The sequence below is a fragment of the Crocodylus siamensis genome, chromosome 4 (genome assembly GCF_052110815.1).
Source record: "Crocodylus siamensis isolate JL-2025a chromosome 4, ASM5211081v1, whole genome shotgun sequence".
NCBI lineage: Eukaryota > Metazoa > Chordata > Crocodylia > Crocodylidae > Crocodylus > Crocodylus siamensis.
In genome coordinates this window covers 112,339,887-112,359,514 of record NC_143398.1, presented here as the reverse complement: position 1 = coordinate 112,359,514, position 19,628 = coordinate 112,339,887, and the positions used below count along the sequence as shown (strand labels likewise).

The following is a 19,628-nucleotide window of genomic DNA, read 5'->3' as shown; positions in this document are numbered from 1 at the left end:
CAGTGCTTAACCACACACAGTGTTAGAAAGCTCCTTCCAGTTTTCCATTTAAATCCCTCTAGTTGGAATCTAAGCCCAGTACTGTGGTACTTGCCCTGTCTCCATGCGAGTCCAGAACACAACAGGTCACCTTCTCTTTAAAACAAGCTTTTTCCTGTATTTGCATCAAATCCCAGAGGTGGTCCCATCTCCTGTTCTCAAATTCTTCCCATCTTTCCTTTCATGTTGTGTTTTCTAGACTTCTAATTAGTCTCATTACTCTTTTCTGGATTCTTTCCAATATGTCCATATCTCCCATGAAGTGTGATGCCCAAACCCAGGATCATTTTTTCTGCTCTCCCCCCAGCCTATCTGTGGTCTTGCATGTGTGGGAAATGAGGCAGCACGATGTTGTGTAAAGGTTTTCCTGGCACTCATTTGGGGGGATTCTTGTAAGGCGTTCATGGTTCTGTGACTCCATACCCATGCCAGTCCCAGACTCTCTGTGAATGGTGTGTATGCCCTTTAGCTTTGAAAAAAAAAAGAGAATGGTGTTTGCACTCAGTGTTGTCCAAGTCATTGCCATCTGCAGTGTGAATGACTTTCAGGGTATGCCCTTGATCAGGCTACTGGGTGAAGGACAGTTTATACAACAAATCTCTGCAGCTTAGAAATTGTTCTCCTTCCTTCCCATTTAAATCCTTACTTCCTGGATCGCTGAGAAAATTCAGTGGAGACAAGAAGGAAACCCTCTCTTTTCCCGAAGAATCTTATACTTGGCTCTAGTCAGCCTGGTCTGCCCAAGTCTGTGTTGCACTTTGTGAGATCTTTCTTTTTGTGCTGGATGGGGATTTCTCTGCTGTAGACAGGACGCTGCCACAAAAGCCGTCATTCTTGGAACCATTTGTTTCATCTGGAACGGCTGGAAATCACTGTCCTTTTCTGTTCCAGGTGTGGATGGATGCAGGCACTCAGATCTTCTTTTCTTATGCCATCTGCCAAGGGTGCCTGACCGCTTTGGGCAGCTACAACAAGTATACTAACAACTGTTACAGGTAAGAGCAGTCTGTGTCTCATATCCAGCCAGAAGTGTAGATAGCAAGCTCAAGCAATGTGCAGTTAAATCCAGGCATGAGCCACCGCAAAAACAGGGACTCACATTGTTTTGCGATACACTTTTGTCAGATTTTTTCAAGCTGAGCAGAGCTTGACAACTGGATGGAAGACTGCTCAGGCAAAAAAAGGTACTGCAAGCAACGGCTTGGGTTTCAGCTTTCAGTCCAAGTCAGACCTGAACCCTAGTGTTAGGGAATGTTGCTGGAGGTGCCATTTTTCACTTAATCTGTGTATTGGAAGATGATAAATCATCCTGGAGACAAAATGGTGGGAGCTCTAGGGATGAGTGCTATTCAGTTCCACAGGTCAGAGGAATTACTGTATTTACTTGATTCTAAGATGAGGTCCCCTCCATTTGACATGGTGTGGCAGGAAAGCCCCTTGTCTTAGAATCATGTACAAGGGCAGGGCTGGGGGGAAGGGAGGAAAGCAGGTGGCTGCTGTGTCTTAGACTTGGGGTCCAGTCCCTACCTGGGGTCAGGACTGTAGCCACAGCCACACGAGTCTGCCCCTCGTATTCCTCACCCTGCCCCCCCCAGCTACTCTGGCACCCTGCCACCTCCCCCCTGAAGTCTTTCCGCCATCTCCTCACCCATGCAGCCTCTACTCCCTTCCCTCTCCCCCAGTCCTGCCCCCCACAACCCTCTTACCTTTCCTCCATGCTGGCTGCAACCTGGGGCACTGAGCCCAGCCTGGCCTGTAGCAGCAGCACACAGCCTGCACAGCTGCCACAGAGGCTGGTAAGGAGGGGAAGGGGGAAGCAGAGGCCAAGGGGAGGGGCAGGAAGGGGCAGGGGGGCACAAGGCTGCAGGGGGGCAGGCACAAGCAGAGGGCAAGCTGCTTGACCTCCCCATATCACTTGCACCCCCAATACCTGTTCTCCTGCAGCGGTGGGGGAATGAATTAAAGATGACGGTCCAGTACTTCAGTTCTATACATGGAAAATTATAACAAATGTATAAATTTTCTATGTGTAGAATGTAATTATTGTGGGGTCATGTTAAATTCAGGGTCATCTTAAATTCAACTAAACAGGGTACTTCAGGTTCAAATTGCTATGGAGGAGAGGGCAGCTTGAGCCACTGCAGCAAATGCTTTGCTAAAACATGGTGATGTTGCTTCTGCTGCACCCAGTACTGTGCCTTAATCCTATCAGAAACAAATAATTAGGCTTGTCTGGCACAATTTGTTCTTTTTCATCCTATGCTTCTAGTTCCCTTTTCTTCTAGGATGTGTGAGCCCAGCTCCAACTCAAGTCAATACAAGTTTTTCTATTCAGTTCTGTGGCCTTTGGAGCAGGCCCCACGTTGCTCAAATGTTCTTTTTCTCTCGATTGTTTTCTTTTATTGTTTTGGGGATATAAGTACCTGATGATGGTTTCCAGAACTATTATACAGTCCCTTTTTTTATTTCAAATTGGCATGACACCTTTTTTATGTCAGCATGTCCTTACCTTCCCATGGCTTTACAAAGGTAATCATTATACATGGATTGTTTTGCTATTTGTGTTGCTTTTGCTAATACTTGTTAGCTGACCATTCTCTTAACTTATCAGACTTGCTGATCAGTACAGATTCAAACTGTTCATAGGTTCTTCTCTCTCTTTTTGGGGAGCATATGCTACTTTTACAAGGCCTTCATTAAAACTCATTCTCTTTCATTTTCCTTGCTCTGTTGTAATACTTTGACTCCTACTGGTTGCATGAGGTTGAGACCTTACTGATTTCATCTGAGCATTCAATTCATAAGGCATGATTGTTGTCCTCTGCCACTTTTACAGCCAAACATAATCCTATAGTTCTTGCATTATCAAGGATCAAGGCAGTAGTCCATTGAATTCAGTTCTGGATGGCCGGACTCTGCAGGATTCAAAGCAGAATGTTAATATAATCAAGTTCATGCATACACTTTGTTCCAGGTAGGAAGCAGTGACTGAAGGTGGTAAAATCTGCAAAGGAAAACAATGTCCTTTCTTGTTTTTCCCCCAACAGGGACTGCTTCATGCTATGTTTTCTGAACAGTGCCACCAGCTTTGTGGCTGGCTTTGCCATTTTCTCTGTGTTGGGCTTCATGGCGCAAGAACAGGGCGTGCCCATTTCAGAAGTGGCAGAGTCAGGTATGTGCAACAGGGCCCGAAGTAACCCATAAGAGTCTGGGTGGGTTTTTTAGGAACTGGCACACTTGATTATTAAACACGGTTATAAAGTTACCAGTGCTGTTGCATAGAACCAGTACTACAACCTCAACAGCCTTTGCTGTTCCCAGTTTATTTGCATTTTTTGTTGGCCTAGAAGTCTTTGGTGCTGTTGTTCAGAAGCACTGCTTCATTCTCTGCCAACCTGAAGTTCCTACTTCCACCACCCACAACAAAAGTTGCATTTCCTACTGTTCTGGACCCCCTGGTTATTTTCTCCAAACCCAGTTAGTCTGTCTGAGTCAGTGAGCTGTATGTTGGTGACACCATCACTGCCTGCTACGTTTTTGGGAGGGGAGATCTTGCTGGGTTGAGTTTTTAAACAGCATGTTGAACTGCTTTGTGTAGTTCGTGTGGATGGTGTGAAACCTCTTACTCATGCAGCTGTCTGGTTGGCAGGTCCTGGCCTAGCATTCATTGCATATCCAAAGGCTGTAACAATGATGCCAGTGTCTCAGCTCTGGTCCTGCCTCTTTTTCCTTATGCTGATCTTCTTGGGACTGGACAGCCAGGTACAGTAAATAACACTCTCCAACCCCTACCTTACTCCAAGGTGTCAAACACATTTGTGAGAGCTTTTCACATCTGTGAAGGTTATAAATCTTGCACTGATGGGAAATGCCTCAGAGCAGTCATACATGCATGTTACTTCAAAATGGTAATACCGTACTTACAACTGGCCAGTACGTCGCATCACTTTGCTGGCATGCTCTCAGTTATTCCTCAATAGTGAACTCTAGCTCCTGTACTGTCCATTCCACATCCTAACAATCAAGGGCTGATCATTAGTCACGCTTGCCTGTGTCCTTCCCACAGAGTCAGCTGGCTAGGGTGAGAAATCATCCTTCCTGCATTAGGTACTTTTATGACACAGTCTATGTTAATCACCAGAAAACCAGGATCATGAGTGTATGTAGATGGCCCACTCCTTATTCTGCATCCTCTTGATTCCAGCTACAACATGTTGCCCCTTCACAGTCAGCTAGCTCCACAGTAGTACTTGCTTACCTGTATTTTTTTTTTCCTCATAGGGATTGCCTCAGTTGTTTCTTCTTGTGTGTTAAAATCCCTTATTTGTTTATGGGATCCATGTATTGTTCCTTTTACTCCTAGAACAGGGAGAATATTGAGGTATGAGGCTTATGACCACGTTAGTAGGTTTCTCTGCTCCAGAGGTGCCCCTATAATAACTTAGCTGCTGTATGTTCTGAGTAACTGCAGGCACCGTTGCTGCAGTATTGTTTGTCAACCCCCGTTGAAGGTTTATTGTTTCTTATCTGAGCAAGTCATACTCCATAGGTATGAAGAAAGAGAAGACACTGCCTGAGGGGGAGAATGAAAGAAGGAAAGAAGATGGGTAGGAAAGGGAGGACATGGGACTGTTGGTTTTCTAACATGAGGTTTTTTTCAGTTTGTCTGTGTTGAGAGCTTGGTGACAGCGATTGTCGACATGTACCCAGAAGTGTTCCGTAGGAAAGGGCGCCGGGAGCTGCTGATCCTGTTCATTGCATTCATATGCTACCTGCTTGGCCTGATGCTGGTCACCGAGGTGAGAAGGGCCATGTGTTTTGGTAGCAGGCAGATATACCAGCCATCAAAAACCATTTAGAGAATACTATATTGGCCTCTCACAACTTTGGAACCTTTGTCACATGCAGAGAAGCGCCTGGATTAAGAATATCCTGAGCTTTGTTAGGATTTGTGTCGGTTCCAGACTTTGTGACCTTAGCTAAAAGATCAAGATCAGCACAGATGGCATCCAGAAAGTGGCTGGGGAGAATAGTTTGTAGTCTGGTTTTAAAAATGAGGACAGCGAACATGATGCTAAGGGTTCTCAAATGATACTGGCATTATGCCTAACAATCCTTTTAGGACAAGGGGGCATGTAGCATGCGAGGTGCAGTGCAGAGTGCTTAAGACATCTGGTTAAAGCTTAAATTTAATTCCTGTATTGGACCTAATTCATGATTGTAGCTGTGTTGACTGCGAGGCAGCTTTTTTATAGGTACCTGATCATTTATGCAGGGGAGTCAAAGGTGGCTGGATGTGATGCTGGCATAGTGTGCCATTGGCTACAGAAACTGATATACCTTAATTTTGTTAACCCTCAGGGCTATGATGTGCAAGTAGACTTTTGAACTTGAATCGTTATGTAGCATGATTTATCTCCTGGTGTAGACAGGTCTAGAGAGAGATCTATTCTCCTGTGTTGTATATGCAGTTTCTCTCCTTCTATTGCTGTACTTGACCCATCTCCATCCTCCTTACTTTCTCTTGCACATTTCCTTTAGCTGATCCCCACATTGTCTTTGTCTGCCTCACAGGGTGGGATGTACATATTTCAGCTATTTGATTATTATGCTGCCAGCGGCACTTGCCTACTGTTCCTGGCCATTTTTGAAGTCATCTGTGTAGGGTGGGTATACGGTAAGTGGAACACAAGGAGCCATACTGCTTGTGGGTGGGGTGGGGTGGAAAATGAAAACACATCTGTCCTGGGGGAGACTCATTCTGCATAACCCCCTCTCTTCTAATCTAATTTATTTATGTGTGGCATTCCTTAACCCCAGTGCACCTTAGGTAGGAAGGATCTTCTCATTTCTTTTCTTAGGATTCTCTACAGAATGGAAGTGAATCCAGCATTTCTGCTCATTCATTCAGAGTCTGTCTCCTGCATGCTGTACGGCTTTGCTAACAGACCTTTCTTTACATTAGAAGAGCATGATTATCCATATAGCAGTACCTGTGGCTGGCATTGCATGGCTGACTTACTGTGATCTCTCTGTATCTCTCTCTCTCAATTTAAGCATCACAATTTATCTAATCTAAAATTATTGGTAAGTGCTTTCATAGGATCATGGGAAAATAGGTCTGGAAGAGACTTCATAAAGTCATCTAGCCCAGTGTTTCTCAATCTATGGGTCTCAACCCATAAGCGGGTTGCAAGAATACACGAAAAGTTCACAGGCCAACTTTAAAAATTGATTACCCTTTAAAGAAGAAAAACATGGGAAGCTATGGCTTTTCCCTTGCAAACTGGCAGAATTCCAGCCTGTGAGGGGTTGCTTGGGGCCCCCCCATGCTTGACGCACACTCCTCTAGCCCACACACTGCAGGGCTGGGGTCTAGGGATGGGGGGCAGCAGGTTGGGACTGAGGGGCACTGAGTTGGGACTGGCCACTGATGTTTACAAATGGGTCCTGGTACAAACAAGGTTGAGAACTGCTGATCTAGTCCATCCCTCTGCTCAAAGCAAGATCATCCCTGACTAAAGCAGTCAAATGTCTGTCTAACCTGCTCTTGAAAATTGCTAGGGTTGGAAATTCTACAACCTCTCTAGGTAGCATGTTCCAATGCCTGACCACCCTCATAGTGAGAGAGGTCTCCCTAATCTCCAATCTCAATTTCCTCTGCTGCAGCTTGAGGTCATTACTAGTAGTTTGGTCTCCCAAGGCCACAATTTATTGGAGACTGATGTCTTACAACTTAGTCTTGCCATGTAATTAAAGCAGATTGGATTTAAATGGACCTTTCCTTTTTATATTTATCTCAAATTTAATCTTTAAAATGGGCCTTTTTAGCTGCATTTAAAACCTGGAATTTTCAAGTTAATTTCATGTTGAAACCCTTTGAAATCTGTGGAAGTCGCAGAGGAACTGAAGTGATTTATATATTATTATACTTGCAAACAATTTTTTAATTACCATAATTTGGGGGAAATGTTTGGTTTCCATCACAGAGAAAATTTGGCTATGTAGTTGTATAGCCATCTTTTTAACAGCAATGATTCATTTTCCTATATAAATGAAACTATATGAATTGATTTTTTTTTCTAGTCATATATCTTTATAGATCCTGTAACTGGTCATTGTGATTATTGTAAGGTTTGAAAGGAACACACACCATTTTGTTAATTGGGAAACTTTAGATACTTTGAGGCATAATAATAAGATATAACCACTGAATAAGATATTACCACTCTACATGCATGGCTCCTGGTCACATCTTTTACAACTGGTTTTGTCAAGAAGTGCTTAGAGGTTGTACATTTCCAGGCAGAGGAAGCTGGCGTCATGCTGTGAACATCCTTATTTCCCTTTGACTCCAGTAAGAGTGGGAGGTGCTCTGCCACTCGTATAGGATGAGGAACATTGGAAATGCCAGACCATGAATTTATTAAGTGCACCCCATACACCTCCTGCCCACCCTGTGCAGTTTGACACATAGTTAGATGGAGGTGGCAGGGAGACTACTTGTTCTTTGTAACTTGTCATACATATAAGGAGCCAGTTGCTGTAGTGATTAGAGACATATTAACACTTCCCAAAGGAGCTACTTTCTTCCCTTTTTAGTAAAACCAGGAATAGATCCAGAATCAGCCAGAGATCAGGCCTTTGGATCTTCATCTGGAGAATTGTTTAAGGCAATGGTGCTCAACCTTCTGGCCTTAAGGGCAGGATGATAGGGCTAGAGCTAAGTTGGATCCAGCATGGAGTCAGTGTGCAGAGGCTGGTTTGCGCACCCCTTGCACTGGATCCAGTCATGAAGTGACCCCATGTTTCATGCTGGCCCCGCATATGGGACCCAGTCATGGCCTGACTCTATGCATGGGCGCTATCTGGCACCTGGGGCTGTGTCATCTGGCCCACAGGGCTCCCCACAGTTCCAGAAATTTGACAGTGGGGGAGTGGTGGCTGCATTCATTGCCATACCTCTGAAAGATGTGGCAATGAATGTTCCCACTGCTCCCCTCCAAAGTACCTGGATACTATAAGGGAGCAAGCACGTGTTCTGTTTATGGAGAGTTTCCATTCATTTGCTCTGTGAGGAGCTTTTCATGGCAATAAAGTTTCCTCCCCCTTGCTGCAAGGCTTCTCAGACATTGTCCTGGCCTGGACTACATTTAAATAGGAAGCAAGTGTGCCTCTTTGGCCCTGCCTCTCCCATCCACAGTCACACATACTGAGTACCTTCCCATCTGTGATCGTGCACCATCTCACTGGCAACTGCTCACACAGGGGAAAAAAATGTTAGCAGAACAGATCATACAATATTAGCAGTCTGTAATGGGACGTAGCAGCTGGAAAGAGAGAAGAGAGCCTTTCCTGTTGGGAGCCATGTCGCTGCTGTGTTCTAGCGTGCATAATTATGTGTTGCGATTATAGCATCTTTACACTCTAATTTGTCTTTGCTGACTTTATTTTGGAGAATTTTGACATTTACTCAGTAGAAAAAGCTGAGTGCACTTGTGGAAGAAATGTGCCTCATGCCAGCTAATGGTTTTCCTCTGCTCCTGACTTGGCAGGACCAAGCCTCTCGCTTGCGCTGTGAACTGTCGCAGCGATATCACCGACGCAAACGCACATTCCAAGCCTCCCTATTCCCAGCAGTGCTGATGCTACCCACTGCTTGGCAGCTTCCTCCTGCTTGTTGCTGTTCCTGGGATCTGAGGATTTCCCATATACGCTTTAGTCCTATGGAAGGATCATGCTGCATCAAACATACTGATTGCATTTGCCAACGGGAAGTGCTAGGATTTTTTTCCCTCCACTTCGGAAAACCTCCTGTAGAAGAAGCTGATGAGTTTTCTGAGCTCTGGGATTTGAAACCTGATGCCAAAGAGTCGCAGTGTGAATGCAGTGGGATTAACTGTTCTAGGAGAGAACTGGCACAGGTTCCTCTTGCTAGAGCAGAGCTGAGACCTGAAGCCATTAGGGCTGCTGTAGATAACCAGAGTTGACATGAGGGGAAACAGTGCCCGAGGTAATTCTGTGGGTGGTCGTATTCTCCAGCCATGTTCTGGCTCTTGTGTTTAAATCAGTCTCTCTCTCTCATGCACTCAATTGGGGAGCAGATGTTAGAAGCTGCAGCTTATATATCTCTAATGGGTCCTAACACACAGCCTTGCACAAATCCTCTGCAAGCCAGCCACTAGAGGGCAATCCCACACTCACTTGTAGGCATGAAAGGGCTCCACTTTGCACAGGTGTAAATGCGATGCATACTCCAGCCCTGCAGGCAACATCTAGCCCATGGAGCTGTTTCATCAGACCTGTGGGGAGACCCATGGGCTTGATGACATGGCCCTGTGCTCTAGATCAGTGGTTTTCAATTTTTTTGGTACCAGGACCCAGTTGTAAACATCAATGGCCAGTCCCTACCCAGTAAATAGTTCAAGTAGAAACCACACACATATTTTGACCCCCAAATACTTATTACACACTACAAGTTAAAGCAGATCAACAGTCTTAATTTTAAAGGCAGAAATCAAAATCAAGAGGAAAACACTAATAGCAATATCAACATGTATATTACTCCCAAGTGACATTCACATTTTTCCATGTTTTCCCATTATTGTTCATGACCTTTTCATATATTCTTGTGCCCCACAGGTTGAGAAACGCTGCTCTAGATCATGCCAGTATGTGGTTGGGCTGATGTGCCAGATTACTTTGCAGCTGGTCCCGGGCACATGGGGTTTCTAATTTAATCTGCAGTCTGGAGGCTAATACTTCTACATTTTTCTTTATCACACACTGAACTGAAATGACTTGTTTCAAAAGTAGCTCAAGAAGTCAGTACCAGGATAGATGAAATTCACTGCAGATGAATGCAAAGCCATGCAAGATGAGAGGAATAATTTCAAATGCACCCACTCACTGATGGGTTCTGAATTAGTATTTTTAACCCCTCAGTGGAGACATATGGATACCAGTATGGTCAGTTCAGTGAGGACATCTGCTCAGGGTGTAGCTGTGACTGAAGCTACATTAAGATAGAAATAACATAACTAATACAACATGGCAGTTCTTGTGTTTTTGTGAACACTGCATTCCAATATGGTGATTTCCTCTCAGGTTAGACTCAATAGAAATGCAAGCATCAGCATCCCGGGTAATATAAGTGAGGCTTGCCCCGCTCTCTGAGCATGTAAGTGTTACTCCATATCATTTTTAGATTCTGTTTAGGTTTGGGCATGTTCTAGTGTAAGAAAGGTTCTGGTTCCAGGGGTGGCTGTGACACCCTCTGGTGACCATGCAACCCCTGGCCTGCTCCAGCTCTACGGTACCCTCCCCTTCTTGCTTGTCTGCCATGCCCTTTTGAAAGGGAGACTTCTTAAGGGTCTTAGAGCCTTCCTCCCAGGTGCTGCTGGTCTCAGTTCTGCCCTTCTTGGGCTAAGTCCACCTTCCTGATCTGTTCATGCCCTGCAGGACACCTGTAGTCTTAAGCCCATTCATGACTTCTGACCTCTTCTACAGCTATGTCCGTGCCTTATAGGTGTTACTGCTCAACCATTCTCCTTTGTTGGGGCCTCCGCCTTTCTGGCCACTGCCATTTTACTCTCGCTGGGCCTTCCACCCTAGGCCCCCTGTGTTGGACCTAGTTTCTGGGCTCCAGCCCTTTTCCCAGTTTGTTTTTGGGCCTCCTGGTCTTGTCTCCACCCTGCTTTGGGCAGTGAACCTACTTTGGCTTTTTCTGGCCCTGTCTTCTTCACCCTGATCTGGATACCAAATCTACTTTGGCTCTGCCTGGGCTCCGTGGCCCCTGTCATTGCCCCTTCTTGGGACCTGGGTCCCTGGCCCTAGTTACTGCCCCTCTTCTCTGTGGGCCCCTGACCCTGGTCTCTTCCCTTCTTGGCCCCAGTTCACTTCCCCTCTGTCTTAGGTGCTGGCCCTCTCCAGTACAGCTACCTTCATCTTGAGCCCAGCCTCAGGCAGGTCTCCAGACCACTGGTGAGCACCTAGTACCTTGCAACGCGGCCCCTCAAGCACCCCGCTGCAGCCTCCACACCCCCCACCCTTAGTCGCATCCAAACCAGTGGTCAAAACTCAAACCAAAACGTAAGCACTCTGGCTGTCAACAAAACACCCAAAACTCCAAGGCTACTGACGGTATAACAAACCTCTTCCCTGCCAATGGATCATATTCCCCTGGTGGCTAGCCTTCAGTGCCTTACGTGCATTCCCAGGGCATGCCACGAGTCAACTGGGCATTCTCTTGCAGCCTTCCAGACTAGGAGCTCTTCTCTTTGCAGCTAGTAGGGCCAGCCTGTCTTTCTAGCTCAGACTCTGGGCTTATAAGATGCCTAAATCCTGGCCCTTCCAGTCAGGTGGCCAGCTGCTGGGCTTTCTCCTTAGGGTCTGATGGCTGGTTTCCATGGCAGCTTGTGACTGTGGCTCTAGTAGTACCCCTGCTGCCCAAGCTAGGCTCTGCCCTACTGTCTTACTGCCTTGCAGCTAGCTTTGCAATAGCTGTTCTAAGCAGAGTTCTCCCGTCCAGACTGCAGGTGCGCCCCTTTACTGAGCCACTCCCAGCCCAGGCAGCAGTGATCCCTCTTGGATCTGGCCTGGATTCTGCTACCTGGGCTCTATCTGCTGCAGTTTCTGTCTTCAGAGAAACAGGAGTTACATCTAGGGACCCACCTGCTCAGGTGGGAACACTTCTGAATGTGACCTGAAGTAGAACTGCAGATACTGAAGGGGATTTTCAGGTTGGAGAGGGAAGTGCTGTATGAGTTTGCATGGCTGCTGATTTTATTTTTGGATCTTAATTATGCACCAAAGTCCACCTAATTCCTTTGATCAATGTCAAATTCAAACATAATATTTGAAGTTGAATATCATCCTCAGTTATAAACTGGGTAGAAATGATAAAGGCTCAAAATCATGATGTCTCAGGGCATACATCTGTCAGTACCTGGGTTTGGTAGGAAACTTTCCTTATATGTTTGCAAAATTAGGTGAATTGCCAATGGGGCTTAATGGTCATTCTGAAATATTCAGAATTGGGCTTCTTAGAAAACAAGATATCAGCATTCATGGCCTAGTGTTCTGTTCCAGTATGGCAACTCCTATATCTGTGGATGTCCAAGATAGAGAGATCTGTCTAATGGGGATCTTTAAAGTCATTCCAGCCAAATATGTAGCTAATCCTTCTAAACACATATGGGGGAGAAAACAGAATGCCTGCTCTCTCCAGTTTCTTATTAGCTTTAAAAAAACGTTGACCGACTGAACTGATGGCTTCTTAAGCCTGATTGCTTTTTCATTTGCTCGTGAAATATAGATCATGCAAACCTCTTATTCAAAGATATACTGAGTCCATTCATGTCAGGTCTCATTGTGTTCCACTAAATCATCCAGTGCCTATGATGAAGGCACAGAAACTGCAGGGCACAGTGTTTTTGCTGGAGGAAACTTGAAAAAGGAAATTGTTACTCTGTATAATTAATGCTATGCGAATGTTGTGGACTTCTCTTTTTTGTGTTCTCCTTGCTTAGTGTTTGGCTTACTTCTATTTCCATAAGAGCTCTCTTCCTAATCTTCTGGAGGTTCCCCTTTTAAATTATATAGCAAAAGTTCATGCTAATCCATTGACTTCAGCCTTGTCGCATCAGGGATGAATTATCAGCTTCATAGCTGTCATGACAATGTGGAAAGGGTATGGAAAGGCTGTGCAATGTAAGAGGCCAGCCTGAGGTCATATTCTTATTTGGCAACTAAAAGCTGTTCAGAAAACTGCTTTTTAAACTTTTCATGGAAAATTTTGACCCTGGCCAAAAAAATGGGGGAGGGGGAATTGAACTTTTTTCCTTAAAATCAAAACCAAAAGAAAACTGTACTTGCGCATGGTACATTGGTGACTAGCGGGAGCTGTAATTTGAGTGCCCCATGTTCCCATTCACTACTTACGTGTTGGACTGCCTGACCAGACATCTTCCTAAATATGTCCATTTCTCATGATACCACAGCACATCATGGGGACCACATGGCTGTAGCATGCCATGAAGATATGGGCTAGCTAGAGGATCCATTGCATAGAGTGAGGTAATCATTGGGCATCCCAGATACAGCTCCCAAGAAGCATTGCAGTAGCTTGGTTTTTAGCAGAAAGTTCTAGTTTCCAGCTATTTTGATTTTAAGTAAGAAAGCAATGATTTCTGGGGAAAGCCGTTCACTGTTTCTAAATGTCAGATAGGCCACTTGACCTGAAAACCCAGATGCCAGTCTGGTTACTAGGGCAGGATTTCTTTTCAATCTTCATTTTTCTCCCTGCAAAGTTATGTATATGCACAATATATAGAACTTCCTCTCACTGACTGTCAAGTGCTTTCAGACCTATGTTCTTATTCTGAGGGGGAGGGTTTCAGTAAGATTAGGGAGTTCTTTTTAAGTCGGAATTTTAAGGGTGGGGTCAAAAGTTAGACATCTTACTTGATATTTAAGTATTTAAATAGGTCATCTGAATATCAAAGATGTTGAGCACCTGGAAGACCAAATTATCCTCTGCTGCAGTGAGTCAGAGTTTTCATTTTTCTGGCAGAAAACAATAGGAGTTAAGTTGGTTTTAACTTACCAGGAATACTTTCTGAAAACTTCTTGCCGCCTCACCTCTCTCTCTCTCCCTCCTCTTTATGATGGTCAAGGTGCTGATCGTTTCTATGATAATATTGAGGACATGATTGGTCACCGGCCATGGCCTCTGATCAAGATATGCTGGCTGGTTTTCACCCCTGGTGTCTGTCTGGTAAGTACACTATCTTTTAATGGCATGGTATATTTCTACAGGGACCCTGGAATTTGAGCAGAAAAGGAAAATTTGTGAGGCATGCTATAATTTCCTAGAATTACTATGGAATAATAGTAGCTTCTTCATAGCTAAGGTTGCTGTTTTCCATTGTAAAGATTTCTTTGGCTTGAAAACTCATTTAGCTAAAAATCGGCATGTTTATTTTAAAAGGCAAAGCAAAATGCATCTTCAAAGTCTGAAGGGAATTGATCAAATTATTCTTGAAGTGCAGACCATTGAAAATTAACCTGCTTGGAGATGTTTGTTTCTGCCTATATTTTTGTTACTCCCTCTAGCTCAAAAATGTCTTGTTACTACCCTTTGCTTTCCATATGATTAAATCTCCTTGAAAGCTCCTCCAGAAACCATCTTTGAGGAAAATATAAGTCAGGAAAGTTATTAAGGCAGTTTTGCTAAACTGATTTTTCAGGCCATATTTATACTGTTGCATTGCCAAGCCCAGGATCTCCTCTGAGGACATAAGCCCTATCTACTCACATGTACTCAACTCCTACAGTTGGGTGGTGTGTATGGCATAGAGGGGTACTATAAGCGAATGTCCTACCACACATCTCTGTTTGCAAGCTCAATGCATTGAGCATCCTCTGGGCAGTTGTTTTAGAACAGTGGTTCTCAATCTTCTGGCTTTGAGTGCATTCCCATATACCAGCCCAATCCTGCATGCCAGATTGGGAGGCGCATCTGTCTGATCTCATGTGCTGGCCTGATTTTTCATGCTGGATCTGGCCATGGGCTGGTCCAGTCCCACGCACCAGCTGGATCCTACACACCAGCTCCGGCAGTGTTTGCTGGCCCACCATAATCTCATAGGCTAGATCTGGCTGTGTGCTAACCTGACCCCATGCACCAGATCCAGCCATAGAGTTGACCCTGTTTACGGTCCCACTGTGGACCAGTGATCTAGCATGCAGGTCCACATCATCTGGCCTGTGTGACTCCCCATGGATCCAGAAATTTGGCAGCAGGCAAGCGGCAAGAAGTACTGCTACATACCACACCCCTACCCCCAAATTTCTGGACCTGTGAGGAATCCTACAGGCTGGATGGCACAGTTCCATAGGCTGGATCTGGCCCAGGGGCTGGAGGTTAAGCACTACAGGTTTAGAAGATCAGCGTCCAGAGTATTTTCAAAAGGGCACCGGGGTGTCCCAGGGTTTTTTCAGCTGCTCAGAACTAGTCAGATCAGAAGCATGACTAAGCCAAAATGCCTGTACCTCCTCACTGCTGTTATGTCTGTTCAGCCTGAACATTGAGCCAACGTACATAGGAGAGGAAGTTTTCTGCAAGTTGTTCAGATCCCTATTGGGAAGGAGGAACTGGAGGGGGCTGAGGATTAGGATACGGGACAGACAAATGGCAGAAGGTGGAAGGCACTGAGATGCGAACCCCTAAGTTCTGGGGAGAGAAGGAGGTGGGGGGGTTGAGGTGTGTGTTGAGCACCTGGTGAGTTTGGGTGAATAGGAAGCAGCAAAATAAGAGAAGTAAAGTTCTGCACCTAAAAATAAATTTGGAAAAACTTGTCTATGAAAACCTGGTTAAGAAATTGGTGAAGGTATGTGAGTGATACCACTGTCCTTACTTTTCATGCCTTTTGCAAAACCTAAGCACTTAGGAAGTAGGGAATGACTGGATAAGTTAATTGTGAATCTGACATTGCCATACTTCTTCGGGACTCTCTCAGTGCCTCTTTCAGACCTATCATTTACCAGTGTGGAATTCTGACTGTGGCTGTCTTTTCCGTTCCCCAGGCAACCTTCCTGTTTTCACTGATCAAGTACACGCCTCTTAAATACAACAATGTCTACGAATACCCTCCATGGGGCTATGCTTTGGGCTGGCTGATGGCTCTCTCTTCCATGATATGTATACCACTCTACGCCATTTTCATCCTCATGAAAACCAAGGGATCATTAAAGCAGGTAAAAGAAGGTTGAAAACTTCTCAGTTCATATTCAGCCTAGGTGAGCTGTGCCTGAGAGGCGGTCAGAGTGCTCTCTCTTACATGAAGTGAATGTGTGGTCTCTATTCAATCTTAGTATGAAACCACTGGTTTTAAAAAAAAATCTGTACAACTGGAACTACTTGAATCTCTTGTTGATGAGCCTAGAAGGCAGGCCGCAGATGAATGGAGGTACGGGGAGTATAGTACCTGCTTGCTCTGGGAGGTGATCTTTGCAGGCCAGACTGCAAATGGTGGCAATGGTGGGAGTGTGGGAGTGAAGTTGGCACTGCCACTGCTCTTGCAGCCCCTCTTTCATAGAGAAAGAAACTATTTCAGTCTTTGAGGCTGTCAGAGCAGTAGTTTGCATCAGCAAGACTATGGCATTCAGACAATTCACCTCATAACACCTTTTTTTAAAGGGCTAGGAATAAATGAGCTGGTTCAGGACAGTCCTGCCCCATGCATCATTGTTTATACCTGTGCAAAGTAGGTGTAAATCAGGAGGGGAAACCTTCTGAGCTAATGTGAAGTGATACCAGGTGCTGGGAAATGAGGAGTTAGGCTCGACTGCTTCAGTATTTTGGAACAGATTGGCAATTCAGCCAGGCATGTGCCAAAGTGGAAATGTTTGCTAGTGTTCATGTCTGCCCTATAGAGATGGGAACACTTATCTCAAGTTATAGCTCTAGGAGCAGCATTGCCCTTAGACAGGGACCCTTGAGGCAAAACCTTGAGGGCAACTATGCACAACAGACTTGTCTACTGGGTGCAGCTGCTGATTTGCTAGCAGAGTTATGGTGACAGGACCCTTTGGGGCAGTGCTTCCCAGACTTCCTCAGCATGATCCCGTTTAGGACACCATTTCCTTAGCATGACCCCATTTCTTCAGCATGGCCCCTTACTCCCAAGCCACAGCCTCCCACCCCTACAGCCCCATCCACTGATGCTGCAGCTGCATTTGGGGTTGCTACCCACAGTTTGGGAACCACTGCCTTAGGGTATAGATGCATGTAACTGTTAGACTGGTATACATGTAGTTTAAATCTGACGTGGATAGACATATAAGTCAGTTAAACTGGTTTAGCAGACTGTGGAATGGTTCAAAGGTGTATCTGGAAAACCTGGTACTGTTTTTGAACTGGTTTATCCTGAGCCAGGTCAGTATGTGTGGAAACTAAGTGTTCTGTGATGTGGGTCTGGTTGGTTCTCCAGGCAATTCTGCATTGCATCACTTCTCCTCTCCCTCACTGATGTTAACTGGCTGCTTTTGTACACAGCCAGCACTCTAAGCCCCCCTTTTTATTTTTAACTTTTGTTGACACTTTTTATCAATGAGCTCCTTTGCACTGCTGATTCAGAAAGCTAGCATTCTAACAACCAGCTTTGTCCTCACTCTACTCCACTGCAACCCCTCATCAGGTTTCATCCCCCAGCCCACAGTCCCTGGGAACCCCAAAACATGGGTTCAGGCAGCCCACAACCCCCACTTTCCCAGGCACCACATGTCAGGCAAACACACTGCAGAGTTCAGTCAAGTGCAGGCTGCTGAACTGTATTGAATATGTATTTAGGAGAGAAGGGAAAGCAGAAAAGTGAAATACTGCCCTTTACAGGTCACTCACCCCCAGGGCTCAAAAAGCATGAGTGCAAGCACTCTTCCCCTTCTGCCCCCCCGCTCCATTCACCCACTGTGAGGCAGGCTGGACTGGGTGCTCATTCCCACCCCTTGGTGTCAGAAACCAAGCCAGAGGGAGAAGAGATGCACTGGGAAGAATTGACCCATGAATGACATCTATGAAAAACCCTAGCAGTGCCAAAAGGAAACACTGTCCAACTAATCTGCCCTAAGCCAGGGACTTTTACCATAGTTGCAAAAGGCGACTTCTACCTGGAATGCCAGGGCACTATACATGTGGACACCTCTGACCTGTGACACATGAATGGGTGGTAAAATTTTGAAGTGGTTTGGTTGTTGCATGTGTTCACCCCTTGAGTTGGAAGTGCAGTGTATGGCAGCTGCAGGGGCTTTTCTGCTGGCTCTGTTATGCCACGTCTGTAAACAGCAGAGGCTCTGACAGCAGAAGCCTTCTTCTGTCAGAGTGGCTGTGCCAGAGGAAGGAGGATTTGCTGGCATAGATATTCTAGGGTAACACTTTGCAATGTAGACTAGGAGAAACAAGCGGATGTCTTGGAAATAAGTTATCTTGCCCTGGGAAGAAATGACTCAGAATTAGAACCACAGTAAAATTCCCTGGGTTAGGGGGCAGATTGGTTGTACCCTGTTTCCTCTTGCGACCATTGGGGTTTTCTGTAGGGTATGTCATTCATGGGTCAGTTCTTTCCAGTGCATCTCTTCCCCCTCTGGCTGTTTGATTCTCTAGCAGAGTGTTGCCATATGGAAGAAGCTATGCAGGAGGCGTCATGAGAATGCTATAGAAGTGGTGAGACCATGTGCAGCACTGGAGAAGAAGCCAGCGTAGAAAATATTTGGAGTAGGAAGGAAAGCAGAGAGAGAAGCCAACCTTTGTGTAGCACAGTGGCTGGAACAAATCTATGGGAGGTTTTAAAAGGAGAGAACTTTTGAACTAGATGTTGGAACAAGTAGGGAAGCAGCTGGATCACTTGTGGCTGGGACTGAATTTGATATGTGTGGGCTTCTTGGGACAAGTGAGCTTCCATTCAGGAGCCCAAATATTAAACCTCTTATTCAGGCCAAATTCCAAGTAACTTCAGAAGCCAGGACTGAATAAGACATAGGGACCCATGGTCATTGGGCAACCCACCAGTCTGGATTGCCCCTTCACTGGTAAAAGCCACAAGAACAGCCCTTGGCAAGTTCTTCCCCTGGTTATTCAGTCAGGGTGGGGTGGAGCTTGTCTTCCTGCAGAATAGTCTGCAGTGCTCGCCACCAGTCAGGGGAAGTGCCCAGGGGTCAACAATGTTTAGGACCTTCTGTGAAGAGGCCAGATTCTCAATCCTACTGTGAATGATACACCTGACTATTGTAATGCAGAACAGTGCTAGCCTAAATGACTGTTGCAGCCTGAGAGAGTCCCATGGTGGTATAGGACTGTCATAGTAGTGCTTGTCATGAATGACCCTTGAATGGGGTCTCTTTACACCATGGCAATTTCTGATACCTTAGGAAGGTCCATTGAAACCATAAGTTGCTGAGCTTGATTTACACTGGTGGGCAGCTAGTGCCAGGATCAGCAGAAGTGAGGATGGTACAAAGATGCCTTTTTTTGTGAACTCCTCCCTAGAACCACGCCAATGCAAGTCAGGTTCACTCCAGGATCAGAGGTGGTTGTGCATCCACACATTGGTCTTTGCCTGTAGGTCCCCACTTTAGTTTTTGTCACTTTAGTCTCCTGTCCGCAGACCAGGCAAAGTCCTGACCAGTCTCCTGGTCTCCTCTCAGTCTCTGCAAGCCTGTGGGTGGGAGGGCATGCAACTTCCCTCCCAGCCCACACACAGCTGCCTTCCCCCTGCCCAGCACCCTCTTCTTCCACCACAGGACTCCTGACCCTGTGAGAACCTCACACAAGGTAATAGGGGTGACAGAGGATGGGGAAATGGTACCAGGGAGGTGATAACTTCCCATTCCACATGGGAGGAACAGTGCCTGTGGGTTACCATCTTGTGTGGATCTTGGGAAATGCTGTCTCTCCCACTGTTGGTTCCAGTTTTAATGACAGCTCAGGCGCGTAGATCCTCAAATGAAGTAAGCAAGGTGGAGTGTCTCTGGGGAGCTGGAGGGGAGTTGCTCAAATCTTGCTGAGGGAGATAAGTGAAGAGAGGTGCCCT

At 45.7% G+C, this 19,628-nt stretch overlaps 1 protein-coding gene across 2 annotated transcripts in view; it reads left to right on the top strand.

Moving 5' to 3' along the window:
- Window positions 1-19,628, top strand: part of LOC149866351 (sodium- and chloride-dependent betaine transporter-like) — a 54,987-nt gene that overhangs the window by 28,026 nt on the left and 7,333 nt on the right. For both annotated transcript variants that reach the window (XM_090043388.1, XM_090043389.1), the window contains exons 8-14: window positions 931-1,034; window positions 3,087-3,211; window positions 3,689-3,801; window positions 4,701-4,838; window positions 5,614-5,716; window positions 13,716-13,816; window positions 15,628-15,798. In XM_090043388.1, the coding sequence (XP_089899514.1) occupies window positions 931-1,034; window positions 3,087-3,211; window positions 3,689-3,801; window positions 4,701-4,838; window positions 5,614-5,716; window positions 13,716-13,816; window positions 15,628-15,798 (855 nt within the window). The remainder of the gene's footprint in view (window positions 1-930; window positions 1,035-3,086; window positions 3,212-3,688; window positions 3,802-4,700; window positions 4,839-5,613; window positions 5,717-13,715; window positions 13,817-15,627; window positions 15,799-19,628) is intronic.